At 39.3% G+C, this 13,757-nt stretch overlaps 1 protein-coding gene across 2 annotated transcripts in view; it reads right to left on the bottom strand.

Annotated features, from left to right (window-relative positions):
* ASZ1 (ankyrin repeat, SAM and basic leucine zipper domain containing 1) overlaps positions 1 to 12,204 on the bottom strand; it is a 37,683-nt gene extending 25,479 nt beyond the window's left edge. For both annotated transcript variants that reach the window (XM_058191567.1, XM_058191568.1), the window contains exons 1-4: positions 12,081 to 12,204; positions 10,249 to 10,348; positions 8,750 to 8,872; positions 3,567 to 3,678 (exon numbers count right to left, since the gene is read on the bottom strand). In XM_058191567.1, coding sequence (XP_058047550.1) covers positions 3,567 to 3,678; positions 8,750 to 8,872; positions 10,249 to 10,348; positions 12,081 to 12,179 — 434 coding nt within the window. In that variant the 5' untranslated portion in view covers positions 12,180 to 12,204. The remainder of the gene's footprint in view (positions 1 to 3,566; positions 3,679 to 8,749; positions 8,873 to 10,248; positions 10,349 to 12,080) is intronic.
* Positions 12,205 to 13,757: the final 1,553 nt, after the last annotated feature.

Raw genomic sequence — 13,757 nt, 5'->3', positions numbered from 1 at the left:
TGAACCGCTGAGCTGCCGACCTTTTGATCAACAAGCCCTTTTCTTCCTACTTCCTTCTAATCTAAGGTAACATATCTATCTCTAAACCAGTATTTCGCAACTTTAGCAACTTTAAGATTTTATGACCTGCTTCCAGAAACCCCCACCTCTTGAGGTTGAGAAACACTGTGCTAGGCAAGAAGGAATCTTTTATCCCACTTCTTTTAATATGCGCTCTTTAGGATACAATTATCTTTCAGCCTTGGACTAGTTTTATTATGTAAGCTTCCTGGTGTGTGTGTGTGTGTGTGTGTGTGTGTGTGTGTTTGTTTGTTTGCGTGTGCGTTTGTGTGTGTTTCATCTTCATGTACTACATAAAAAACCCAATACTGTAGAATTCACTTCTGAATGGCATTTGTTTATATCAAAAATATGCCGAACAACATATGCATTAAACTGATGTTCAAGGATATGTCTCTAGAACAAGGAACATTGTAATAGGTATAGCTCACATACAGGAAGTATTTTTTTAAATGCTCCAAACTGATGGATAATTTTTCTTCCATGACAAGAAACTATATTACAGTAAATTATTAAGTTTATATAACTGTCCTCTATCTCTGTTTAGATACATTTGTGATAAAGTTTATTAACTAAAGAATAAATGTGACACTTTTCCCAGGGTATTTGCAAATACTGGGATGTCATTTAAAAAAGTTAACCATCATAGAATGATAAAGTCAAGGCCGATGAAATTACACAGTAGTGCTAACATTATACTTATCAGCAGCAATAAATATTTTCTGATATAATTAAATATTAAGCAATTGGTTAAATAACTCATACATTAACCAATCATCATCATCAAAAAGCTCCTACTTACAATAAAACATCCTTTATGTTGCTTCACATAGAACTCCAAATTAGTAACCAAAACTGTGGAAAAACCTATGAGTGCACAAGCAGAAGAATATTTTATAATTCTCTGGAACATTTTGTTCCTCCTTTGATCCAGATGTGGCTTCATTATAGTTAGTTAATTATTGCATATTGCATTTACTATATATCAAGTTTATCAACAGACATCAAGAAATGACATCATCTTTTCTTACAGCTACATTATTTATGACAGCAGTTAAACCAAACTCAAAAGCTGAAATGGCAACTTTAAAGAACAAATTTTGATCATGTTCTCCCCACTCCCACCAGCTAGCTCTCACTATGACTCTTCTTTAGACCATAATGTAAGCACCCAGACTGACTTATAGAGCACTGTAGTATGAAGGAAGAAGGCCATTTACTAAGGCTTTGTACACTTCAAAAATATTTCTGGATACATACTTCATAACTTGCAGGAACCCTAACACTTCTCCAATGTATATTCAAGAAGCTTTTCTATTTTCAGGTCCTCCATGGGCATCAACAAATATTCTGTAGCTTTTCGCAAGCAACAGTATGGAGATTCCCAATCATCCAGGTCATGGTTGTCCCAAAAATGCTTTTCAAAAGGCAACTGGACTTTTTTGGATTTTTTCTCATCCTTCTTTCTTCTTCAGGATGAGAAGTGAAATGTTTTCAAGGAAAAAACAAGAAAATCCAGTTGCCTTTTGAAAAGCACTTTTGAGACAACCATGACCTGGATGATTGGGAATCTCCATACATATTCTGTTGCTTGTAAGGAACTGATTAAAGTTGCTGGGTCTTTTAAAGCAACCATTTTCTTATACTTGTACAAAAGTCTGAAAAAATATGAGCTGCTTCAATGATATCATAGGGGTGGTATGCTCACAGGAGACTCAAATAATTTTTTCATGTCATTTTTGAAGTAAATACCTGCCATTTATCTAGCTCTAACTTTCTATAGTGGTTAAAAACATCCACCCACACCAATCTATACTAGCCATTCAAAGGGTATATATGTACCGGTATTTCAATTTGGTACAACTACAGAGTAAAATTTAAATGTAGAGGAAGATGCACAAGCTTAATCTTTTCTCCCTATTATTCAAAATTCAGAGATATAAGTGATCACACCATTCTAGCCACCCCACTACCTGTTCACCTGTAATAAGACTGACACAGCAAAATTATCTTTTTTAAAGTAGAATAAAACTAGTTCTTTCCCTATTCTTATTTTCCTTTCACATTCTATATAAGACTAGTTATAAAAATTGGAAAGGAATACAACTTTGCAGGCCATCATCTAAGCTACTCAAATCATTTCATTCCAGCAGAGAAATGCTCCATATTGATAGATACTTATAGCATAGAAATTATTACCTCAAAGCACTTTATTACAGGTAGTCATCCACTTACAACAGTTCACTTAGCGACCATTCAAAGTTACAATGGCACTGAAAAAGTGACTTATGATCATTGTTCACACTTATGACTGCTGAGCATCCCCAGTAATGTAATCAAAATCTGGATGCTTGGCAACAGGTTCATATTTATGACTATTGCAGTATCCTGGGGTCAAGGGTGATCACATTTCGCGACCTTCTGACAAGCAAAGTCAATGGGGAAGCCAGATTCACTTAACAACCATGTTACTAGCTTAACAACTGCAATGAGTCACTAACTTAACAACTATGGCAAAAAGAGTCATAAAATGGGGCAAAACCCACTTAACAAATGTCTCACTTGTTTGGGCTCAATTGTGGTCATAAGTTGAGGATTACCTGTAGTTGAAAATTAATGCGTAAGATTAATATAGTAAAGAACCTGAAGTTTTGATTCTTTCCAATTTAGCTGCCGCAACTGTTTCAACTCTGTTTCAACTCTTTAAATTAGGGGGGAAAATAAAGCTGAAATTTCAGTTACAATGACAGGTTTAATGGAACTTTCCTCTTTAGGGGTCACATATAAATTTGTATTATATGTTCAAGATTGGAAAACTGAAAAGATCTATTGGTACTGTGCAATTTAAGAAACTGCCCGATAGCAATGGAAATTACAAAAGGAAAAAATCACAAACGCACTCCCAGGGGTTTACAATCTATAGCTCTTACGAACAATAGTTTTAAAAAGAAGAAAATATGGAAATAGCAATCATAATACAGTTCATTACTAGTTCTAAATAGCTCCCTTTTGTAGAAATATGATGTCAACTAAATATAGCATTAAAATGATTTATTCAGCAATCTGATGTAACCACAGATGTATATTAAGATTTATTTGTGCAATAACAATTCTCTTTTGAAAAAATAAATTTCAATTGCTGTATTCCTCTCTACATCCATGAAACCTGCTATAAATCTCCAAGAACATATTTGCTAGCGCAGACAAATAGTTTTGAGGAGGTTAAATGGAAGACATATTCCATTCCCCTAATAGACATATTTGGATGCAGTTAATTAGCTGTGTTTATGGAGAATACAGAATATATTACATATAAACACATTACAAATAAATGGTCAAACATTTGTCAAATGAACTTGAAAGTGAGTATTAAAAAACAAAAGGTCTAATAAAGATAACAGCAGATATCCAATAAAAAGATTAATGAAATAGTTTATTAGTTAATTAGCTGAATTATTCAACAGTCATTTTAAAATATTTTCAGTATGTATATACATAGGGCTTACTTGCATGCAGCTTTAGGATCTGCATTTCTTGAAAGCAGTAATTCTACACTCTTTAAAATCTGTTCTTCTGAACCAGATGCAGTACATGCAGCCATCAATACTGAATAATCATCTAAACAGCAATTGTTAAGAAACAAATTGGAAAAGACCATCAGATTTATAGAACAAACCAGAACATAACAAATACAGGTAGTCCTCGACCTACAACAGTTCATTTAGTGACTGTTTAAAGCTAAAACAGCACTGAAAAAAGTGACTTATGCCTGTTTTTTACACTTACAACTGTTGCAGCATCCCAGTGGTCACATGATGAAAATCAGAAGCTTGGCAACTGGTTCATATTTATGATAGTTGAAGTGTCCTAGGGTTATGCGATCAGCTTTGAGACCTTCTGACAAGCAAAAATAACCTGCGTGGGTTATTGAGGGAGCATCACGGAGCTCCCATGTAATACCTATCCTGCGCAGACTGCACTGGCTACCTGTGGTCTTCTGGGTGCGCTTCAAGGTATTGGCGACGACCTTTAAAGCGCTTCATGGCTTAGGACCGGGATACTTACGGGACCGTCTTCTGCCGGCTTCAATCTCCCAACGACTGGTGCGTTCTCACAGAGGGGGTCTCCTTAGGGTGCCGTCAGCCAAACAATGTCGGCTGGCGGTCCCCAGGGGGAGGGCCTTCTCTGTGGGGGCTCCTACCCTGTGGAACGAGCTTCCCCCTGGACTCCGACAACTGCCCGACCTTAGGACCTTTCGCCGCGAACTTAAAACCTATTTGTTTCATCTTGCTGGACTGGCTTAACTTTTAAAAACTTTTAAATGGATTTATTGGGGTTTTTAAATTTTAGTGATTTTATAGGGTGTAATTGTATTTTAGCTTGGCCAATTGAATAAGTTTTTTAGGGGTAGTTTTTAATTATTGTATGGGTTTGTTTTGTATTTTAACTGGCTGTTCACCGCCCTGAGTCCTTCGGGAGAAGGGCGGTCTATAAATTAAATTATTATTATTATTATTATTATTATTATTATTATTATTATTATTATTATTATTATTATTATTATTATTATTATTAAAATCAATGGGAAATCCATATTCACTTAATAACCATATTACTAACTTAACAAATGCAATGATTCACTTAATAACTGTGGCAAGAAAAGTCATAAAATCAGGCAAACTCACTTAGCAAATGTGTCACTTAGCAACATAAATTTTGGGCTCAATTATGATTGTAACTCGAGGATTACCTGTACAAAGAACTATACTTATTACAAATATCGCATTATCAATGTTAGTCTCACACCAAGTTTTCAAAAAAATTAAAAACAGACCAGTTGAATCAGGGCCAAGACACATCTTAGAATTTTATTTCTCATGTTGTAGTCAACAAGCCCTTACTGGGGTGCACCCAAACAGAACTTAGAGACAGACCAAGCTCTTGGCTTTTTTCTTCTTTAATTGGTATGTGGAGGTTTGCTACCTCTACTCTAGAGATGACAACATATAGTCCTCAATTTACAATTGGTCATTTAACAATTGTGAAATTACAAGGGATTCAAAAAGTTACTCATAATCTGTCCTTGAAGTTATGACTATTACACTATCCCTGTAGTCATGTGATCACATTTCAGAAGCTAAGGAACCTGTTCACACTTATAACCAGTTGTCAAGCACTCCACAATCACGTGATTGCCATTTGCAATGTTCTCTGCTGACTCACCCAGAAAGTCAATAGGGAAGCCAGCAGGGAAGGTTGCAACCTGCTACTACCTGCTGAATTATTTCACCTGTCCTACATGCACTGGGGAAGGTGGGGGAATGGATCCTGTGGTGAGCTGGAAAAAGCTGGGATCTTGAAGATCCAAGCTTCATTTCTCCAGCTGAGCACTTGTGTTCCGTTCTCAGTACAGAGGGGATAGATCTCAAAGATCTGAGCTTGTTTCTCCAGCTATCAGGAATGAAAGCTCAGGACTATACATCAGGGGTGAAATCTAAATTTTTTTGCTACCTATTCTGTGGGTGTGGCTTGGTGGGTGGGTGTGTCCTGTGACTGAGTGGGCATGGCCAACTGAATGTCACTCACAGCCATGCCCACTCAGTCACAACCCCCCCAAGCCACGCCCACAGAACCCAGTAGGGAAAAAAAAATAATTTCTATTCTGCCTTTTCCCTTTTTGCGAGATGCCTGCAGCTGCAGCCTCTCTGCCCACTTGCCACCCACTCGCCACCTGTTCTCCCTTCACCTTGGGTCGGGGGCCGGGGCCCAGGGATGCGCCATTCCCCTAGGCCCCAGAGTCGCCACCTGCCTCAACGGGGTCAAGGAATGCACCATTCCCCAATTCCGGCCTTTCTCCGGAGCTGCCGCCCACTCACCGCCCGCTTGCCACCTGCTCGCCCTTCGCCTTTGGTCAGGGGCCGGGGCCCAGGGATGCCCCATTCCCTGAGGCCCCAGAGTCGCCCCCTGCTCGCTGCCTCCTCAACCGGGTGCATTCCCCGACACCAGCCTTGTCCCGGAGCCGCCGCCCGCTCTTCCTTCACCACGCTGCATATACTTACTTACCAGCGGCTGGCTGCCAGGAAAGGCAAACGTCCAAAAGTTACCAGAGTTGCTCTCCTTGAATATGCCGCCTTGTTCTATGCACCGGCTGCGCAAGCACACACCCAACCTGCCGCTGATAAATAAATGAAATAAACAGTGTGCGCTTGCGCAGCCGGTGCATGGAACAAGCAGCAATGGCGGTGGCATATTCAAGGAGAGTAACTTTTGGACGCTTGCCTTTCCTGGCAGCCATCCGCTGGAAGAAAGTAAGTATACGCTGCATGGTGAAGGAAGAGCGGGTGGCAGCTCCAGGACAAGGCTGGTGTCGGGGAATAGTGCATTCCCCGACCCAGTTGAGGCAGGCGGCGAGCAGGGGGTGGCTCCGGGGTCTCAGGGAAATGAGGTATCCCTGGGCCCTGACCGAAGGGTGAACAGGCGGTGAGCGGGCAGCAAGTGGGCGAAGGAAAAGCAGGTGGTGGCTCCGGGGAAAGGCCGGAGTCGGGGAATGGTGCATTCCCTGACCCGGTTGGGGCAGGTGGTGGCTCCGGGGCCTCAGGGAATGGGCCTCGGCCCCTGACCTAAGGGCGAGCTGGTGGTGAGCTGCCTTCCCGGTGTTCCGGTGTCCAGCTTGCGAAGGCTGGACTGCGGGCCGTGGACTGGTTTGGGGGCGTGGCCAGCCAGTGATTGCTACCGGATCGGTGAACCAGAACCAATCTCCACTACCTACTCACCCAATCTGGTCCGATCCGGTAGCATTTCACTCCTGCTATACATGAAGTTACAATTAAACTGATTTATTACTAAGCATACCTATGGACAAGAATCTACTCAATTACAGATTAGCATTATCCTGACATTGGATAATGGTCAACAGAAGTCACAAGAGGTTAGACTTAGTCCCTTTGTGGATATGTAGAGACTCTAGGGTGATTGATCTTTTAACTCTGCCCCCAGGTACTACCATCCGCAGCTGACTGTTGGGGGCGAGTTAGTGGCCCCAAAGGAGGTGGTTCGCAACTTGGGTGTCCTCCTGGATGGACGGCTGTCCTTCGATGGACATCTGGCGGCCGTCTCCAGGAGGGCCTTTTACCAAGTTCGCTTGGTCCGCCAGTTGCGTCCCTTCCTTGACCGGGATGCCTTATGCACGGTCACTCACGCTCTGGTTACGTCTAGGTTGGATTATTGCAATGCTCTCTACATGGGGCTGCCCTTGAGGTGCACCCGGAGGCTACAGTTAGTCCAGAATGCAGCTGCGCGAGTAGTAACAGAAGCCGCTCATGGCTCCCACGTGACATCACTGCTCCGTAGTCTGCACTGGCTTCCTGTGGTTTTTCGGGTGCGCTTCAAGATTTTGGTTACCATCTTTAAAGCGCTCCATGGCTTAGGACCCGGGTACTTACGAGACCGCCTGCTGTTACCCTTTGCCTCCCACCGACCCGTACGCTCTCACAGAGAGGATCTCCTCAGGGTGCCGTCCGCCAAACAGTGTCAGCTGGCGGCCCCCAGGAGTAGGGCCTTCTCTGTGGGGGCAGTGACGCTCTGGAACGAACTTCCCCCTGGCCTGCGTCAAGTGCCTGATCTTCGGACCTTCCGAAAGACATATTTCGGAAGCTCAAAACATATTTATTCATTCAAGCGGGACTGGCATAATAGTGTTGAATTTTAATTGGGTTTTCTTAATATTTAAAATTTAAATTTTTAATTATCAGCCTTTATAATTTGCTATGTTTTAAATGTTGTTTTAATTGTATATATTTTGTTTTTTATTTTGGCTGTACACCGCCCTGAGTCCTTCGGGAGAAGGGCGGTATAAAAATTTAATAAATAATAATAATAATAATAATAATAATAATTCCTTCTCCTACACCAGCCCAGTGCAGGAATTCTCATCCATACACAGAAAGGAGCTTGCCATCCCTCTTTCAAGGGGCAGCTTTTTCACTCCATCTGCTTAACAACCACAACTGGAAGAGCCAGACTGCAATCCTTAAGTGAAGGAGTCATGTGAACATGTCACATAATGACTGCACTGACTTATGCTCAAAAAACAACTGCCATGACTTATCACCAACATTTCAGGTTCAGCTGTGATCATAAATTAAGAACTATTTGTGTTGGGTTTCCAGTTAGCTGTAGCTTCCAGGGAATGAAGCTGCTGTCTTTCTACTTTTAAAGAAATGTAAGGCACAATACAATCACTTAAAACTCTTCCACAACAGACAAAATTTGTTTGATTTGGGGGAATTTCAGAATACCTGTAGGTTAAAGGCATGGTTATAACATGCATTTTGTTCTTTTACTTCCCAAAACAAATGCTAAAGAATAAAAATGTAGGACCCTCGTTTTACGGCTGAATTATCTAAAATTATCTAAACTGCAATTCTACATGACACTCAAAACAAAGTAAAAGTAAAGTAAAAGGGCACAACCAAAAGCAAATTAAACAACTGCAGGATAATGAAGAAAATGGCACAAATAGCAACAAGGCATTTTTGGGAGTACTGAAAGAATAAAAATAATACTTTACACATGATGTGTTTAGTTTGGTCTGGCACAGTCACTGTTTCTTTAAATAAACATTCATTTTTATTATTATACAGAATGCTTAGGATTACATCCTTGAAATGGTCCATTTATAAAAACTCACCCTTCTCAAAGCTTGCATTTGCACCTCTGCTTAGAAGGAGATACATAAGTTCCACATTTGCAACACTAGCTGCATACATGAGGGGAGTCCATCCAAACTTAAGGCTAGATTCTACATTTATGCCTGTAACATTAATAAAACACAAATCTATAATATATATTCTATTATAGAATTCTACACAAAAAAATGGAATATTAGGCAGAGGTATTATAGATGGGGTCACCCACTATCTACACATGGCTCTGTCAGAAGTTTATTTAAACACAACTACTATTCAGTCTCTCCAATGATGCTCTCAATAAAACGCAATCCTTTACCAAAAAACCGCCAGTTTCTTATTTCTATAATATCCGTCTACCCTAGACCAACCTTTTCCTTTAATAATTATAGGTTGCCCAAAAAAGCAACCCCCTACTCCATAGCATTTAAATACAGCATGCCACAAACAAGCCTGGGACAGATTGTCTTGTGACATACTGATAGTTTGTACTAATATTTCCCAATTTGGGTGGCTTACATCTGCATAATGCTGGCTACATTTAGCCAGTTCTAAATATTTTTTAAAATATTTTTAAGCCAGCAAGATTTTATTTTATTCTATTTATCTGTCTGCCTCTCATCTCATGGTTCAGGCAATCATGATTTACACTGGTGATTGATAATTAAATAATAAATATCAGATTACTCTATCCTTCACACACCAATCTGCTACAAATCATAGAAATGAAATGAGTAGACCAGTAAGAAATTTTGATTTCTGTAGTATCTGCAAAATCTACAAAAGTTATGTTGCTATATAACTAGCCATAATAGCCTTTATTTTAATAGTTTTATTTTTTACAAAGTAAAAAAAGATGCCATAATATCCATTTATACAATTAAGCCAAAACCTACATTGTTTCATACAAATTAAAATACGTTGCTAAATAGCACAGTATTACAAGTATTTATCACTTTTATTATACACATAAAAAGACATTCAATTATCCATATAAAAGTATGTCAAAATAGGAAAATTGAAGTATGAACCAATTTAATTCTTTAATATTTTTAAGGTGAATCATTTTAGCCTAATGTCTCATAGTCAATATTTCTGATTGCCAGAATATGTAACTCATTTCCATTATGAAGTGTTCGGGATTTTATATTTCTTACCAACTCAGAGAAAAAATGTTAATTCTATTATTTCTTCTTGGAGCACATTTATTATTCTTTTTTCTATTATTAATCTATCTGAAATCTCACTTCATATTCAACAAGGGATAAATTGACCATTCTGGTCCTAACCTATTTGCTCTGGTCAGAAGACAGCTGTTTCTCAATGAGACCTTCACAAGCACAAAAATCAAATTTGATGAAAAAGAATGTGGTAAGATCTTATACAGTATTTAACTAAACACAATCTTAGATTATTCTGTGACCAGACAAGGAGTACAGATATCCATTAAAGGCCAATTTTTCAAAAAGTGTTAAATTTAGCTGATATTAATTTGTCATACCTGTATTTAAGAGTTCCTCAATGACAGGCAAGTTTCCAGCAGTTAATGCTTTTTTGAAAACTTCATTTTTATCCTGAGTGTGCAAGATTTCATCTGAACACTAGATAAAGAAGAGATTTATGCTACAGTACATAAATTTACTAGTTCAATATTAGTAGAAGCACTATATGAACTGCTTCATGAGTTACAACTCAAGCAAACATTTAAAAAAACAAATTCAAGAATATTTGATTCTTCTAAAACCACTTTTTAACCACTAATGTACCTTCGTACATCTGTATTTTTTGTGTGTGGTGCACTGAAGAGCTGAGGTGGTGCAGTGGTTAGAATGCAGTACTTCTGCTGACTGCCTGCAATTTGGCAGATCGACTCTCAGGTTGACTCAGCCTTCCATCCTTCCGAGGTGGGTACAATGAGGACCCCATATTGTTGGGGGCAATATGCTGACTCTGTAAATGGCTTAGAGAGGGCTGTAAAAAGCACTGTGAACCAGTGTATAAATCTAAGTGCCATTGCTATTACTTGTATACATTCAGAAAAGAGGTTAAGGCAAAATATTTGCTTAGCTAATCAAAATGCACTGGCCAGTATTTGTAAAGAGAATAGGGATGAGATGCGATTAGAATTCTCTCCCTACCTTTTTTTTTTGGTGTGTGTGTGTGTGTGTGTGTGCGTGTGCAACCTTTAAGTCAATGTTTACTTCTGGTAAACTTTTAAGTCAATGTTTACTTCTGGTGACTGCCTAGATAAGTCCCTGCAGTTTTCTTGCCAAGATTTCATGTGTGCCACTACCATTCCTAGTGTTTGGCCCAAGGCCATCCAGTTGACTGCTCCTACAGGCTAGAACTCAGTGTCCCAGTTTCTAGCCTGCTGTTTAACCACTACACCGAACTAGCTCTTAATTAAAATGTCCTACCACAACTATAAGGCTCGTTTATCATTGCATTCAACCAATAGCCACTGCAATTGGAATCACTCCTGTTGTCATAACTGTTCTCTACAATGTTTCATTAGTACTATGTGGAATTACTGATATCCTCTAAAACAGGAGTCTCCAACCTTGACAACTTTAAGACTTGTGGACTTCAACTCCCAGAATTCCTCAGCCAGGAAGTCCACATATCTTAAAGTTGCCAAAGTTGGAGAGCCCTGTTCTAAAAGGTTACAGAGTCCTGCTTATTAACAAGAGCACTACTGTACAGCATGGGATTTATTTATAAAAATGCTTAAGACAGCACAGTCTCTCATGCCAGAAGATTTTAAAAAAATCTGATTTGAGAAAATCAACTTAATAGTTGGACTAGTGTGATTTAGGTTTTTCAGTCTGAAAAACTGATACAACGCATTGGTCATTACTGTAACCAGTAATTATCAACATACTTGTACATAAGTATTGTACAAATTCAGCTAATTTGAGGGTAAATGACTGATCATCATTTACCTACAATCTACTGGATTCCAATACATTTATCACAATTATGACATGTGGATCTCAAGCAACGTGCTCATCAGGTTTAATTCACAATTAGCATGCACCTGTCAAATAAACACACCGAAAAGAACAAAATTAGCTGTGGCGGATCAAAGATTTAAATTAGGAAATGAGGAACTTCTACCCATGAAGATCACTGGATGATCTTGGGCCTAATGTACATTTACTCATTCTTTCCGTTCTAACTTCACCTTCTTTTCAAAATTATTACTACAGCAAAGTTTTTGGAAGGTGGTGAAGAAAAAACAGCAGCTGCGTGGTTTAAGCCCGCGCCTTGCTCGTTTCCAGGAAATCGAATCACTGTTTAATTTGCACCTGCTCGGCCGCCATCGCCTCTCACCTGGGCCTGGGACATGAACCCGATACCCCAGCCATCGTCGTCGCTCTCACTGCTCTCGTCTCCCCCGGGCACAACGCGGAAATTCGTGCCGTTGGCCATCCACCCTCACCTCAAATTTTCCAAGTCCTCTTCCCACTATACCCAGCTTTCTAGCAGCGTCCCTCCCTAACGCTTTCACCAGCCCAAGCGCAGGCGCAGGGAAAAGCGCGGACGCAGGAGAAGGCGCGCAGCGCTAAGAAGGCCTCTGCGGTCACGTGTTCCGTATTCTGTCCCATCAAAGAAAAGGCGGCCAGGGAAAACTTTTGGAATCCTCGTGATTCTATTACTTGGACCGTATTCGTTCTAATAGATGAGGCCATAGATTCATAAAGTTTGAAAGAGCTGCTTTTACCCTAAATAAAGCATACCTGATAATCTGTTTAAAGGCATCCGGTGAAGGGGAAGGTGCCCTCATTTGGGGTACTTGGCTCCGCTGTCGAACTGACGCTCTTACCTCCAGCGAAATTTTAGAATGTGTTTTGATGCATTATTAACTGGAGAGAAAACCGCCTTTACTTCACTGAGACTTCTTACGTGAGTGTATAGGACGGCTATGAAAGTTTCTTTTCCCGAGTTCACTGAGACTTAAATTGTCGATGTAGGTTTGTTGTTGTTGTTTTTTAAAGCAAAATGAGAGTTACTTCTAAATGTACATACCGTAGAATTGATTCCTTGGCAGTCCAACTCCAGTGGATCTCGAGCGCGTGCAAAATTAGAGAAAACGTAAAAACAATGGACGGCCCAGACTGGAATAATCTAATAGCAAAACTAACAAAACAAAACGTGCCGTTGAACATCAACTCCAGGCCTGGGACCGAAGCCAGACTTATGGCTTTGAAAGAATTGTACTCACTTTGGAATTTCATGGTATAGTATTTGCAATAATCCACAATCTTCAGCAAGTTTCTTCAGGTGTTACTCAAATGCATTGTATCCAGTTAGCTCACTCTGTGGTAAATGTGTTTAAAACTGTCAGTGATTAATATTTTTCATTAGACTATGGACAGCATGCTTCAATCCCAAAAAATTGAATATTTTATTACAGGAGGATAAAAATTATTTTCCCATCTTTTATTTCCTTCCAACTTATTAAACAGAAAATATTTATTGGATGAATATTTTATTTTATTTATTTTTTCCCACTGTTATTTTTTTAAGTAACTATGAAGGTGATTGAACATACATAATACAGTGTTCTTCTCTCCTATTTTCTCCACAGCCTGTGTGGTATATTTTTTTCCCTACAACCTAATTCAGCCTTCATTGATGCAAGCATTCATTCCAAGTGGGATATTTGCAGTTCTTGAATTTCTAAAATTTAAAAATAAATAAGTTCCAGAATTAAAATTTCATGTTAATATATTTTTGGACAAAAAAATCATGAGAAAGTGGTGCAAATGGACTTTAAAATAAGCAAGATAAGGGTATTAACAGTTTGAAAATATTTTAAACTATCAGGAACATTTGGGTCAACAACACTGGATGAGTTTCCTTCAATCCTTCGCTAGAGATATTTTAAATACAGTTTTGAAGACTTCTTTTAATTAACTGCAAAAGAGTGATTAAAAATCTGATTTTAGAAAGTTAGAAATGATCTAAGAGTCTAAATAAATTTGAAATATTTCTGTAGAAAAATGC

The sequence above is a fragment of the Ahaetulla prasina genome, chromosome 7, assembly GCF_028640845.1.
Source record: "Ahaetulla prasina isolate Xishuangbanna chromosome 7, ASM2864084v1, whole genome shotgun sequence".
Lineage (NCBI taxonomy): Eukaryota > Metazoa > Chordata > Lepidosauria > Squamata > Colubridae > Ahaetulla > Ahaetulla prasina.
Note: the sequence above shows the minus strand (reverse complement) of the source record. Positions and strands in the feature narration are given on the sequence as shown.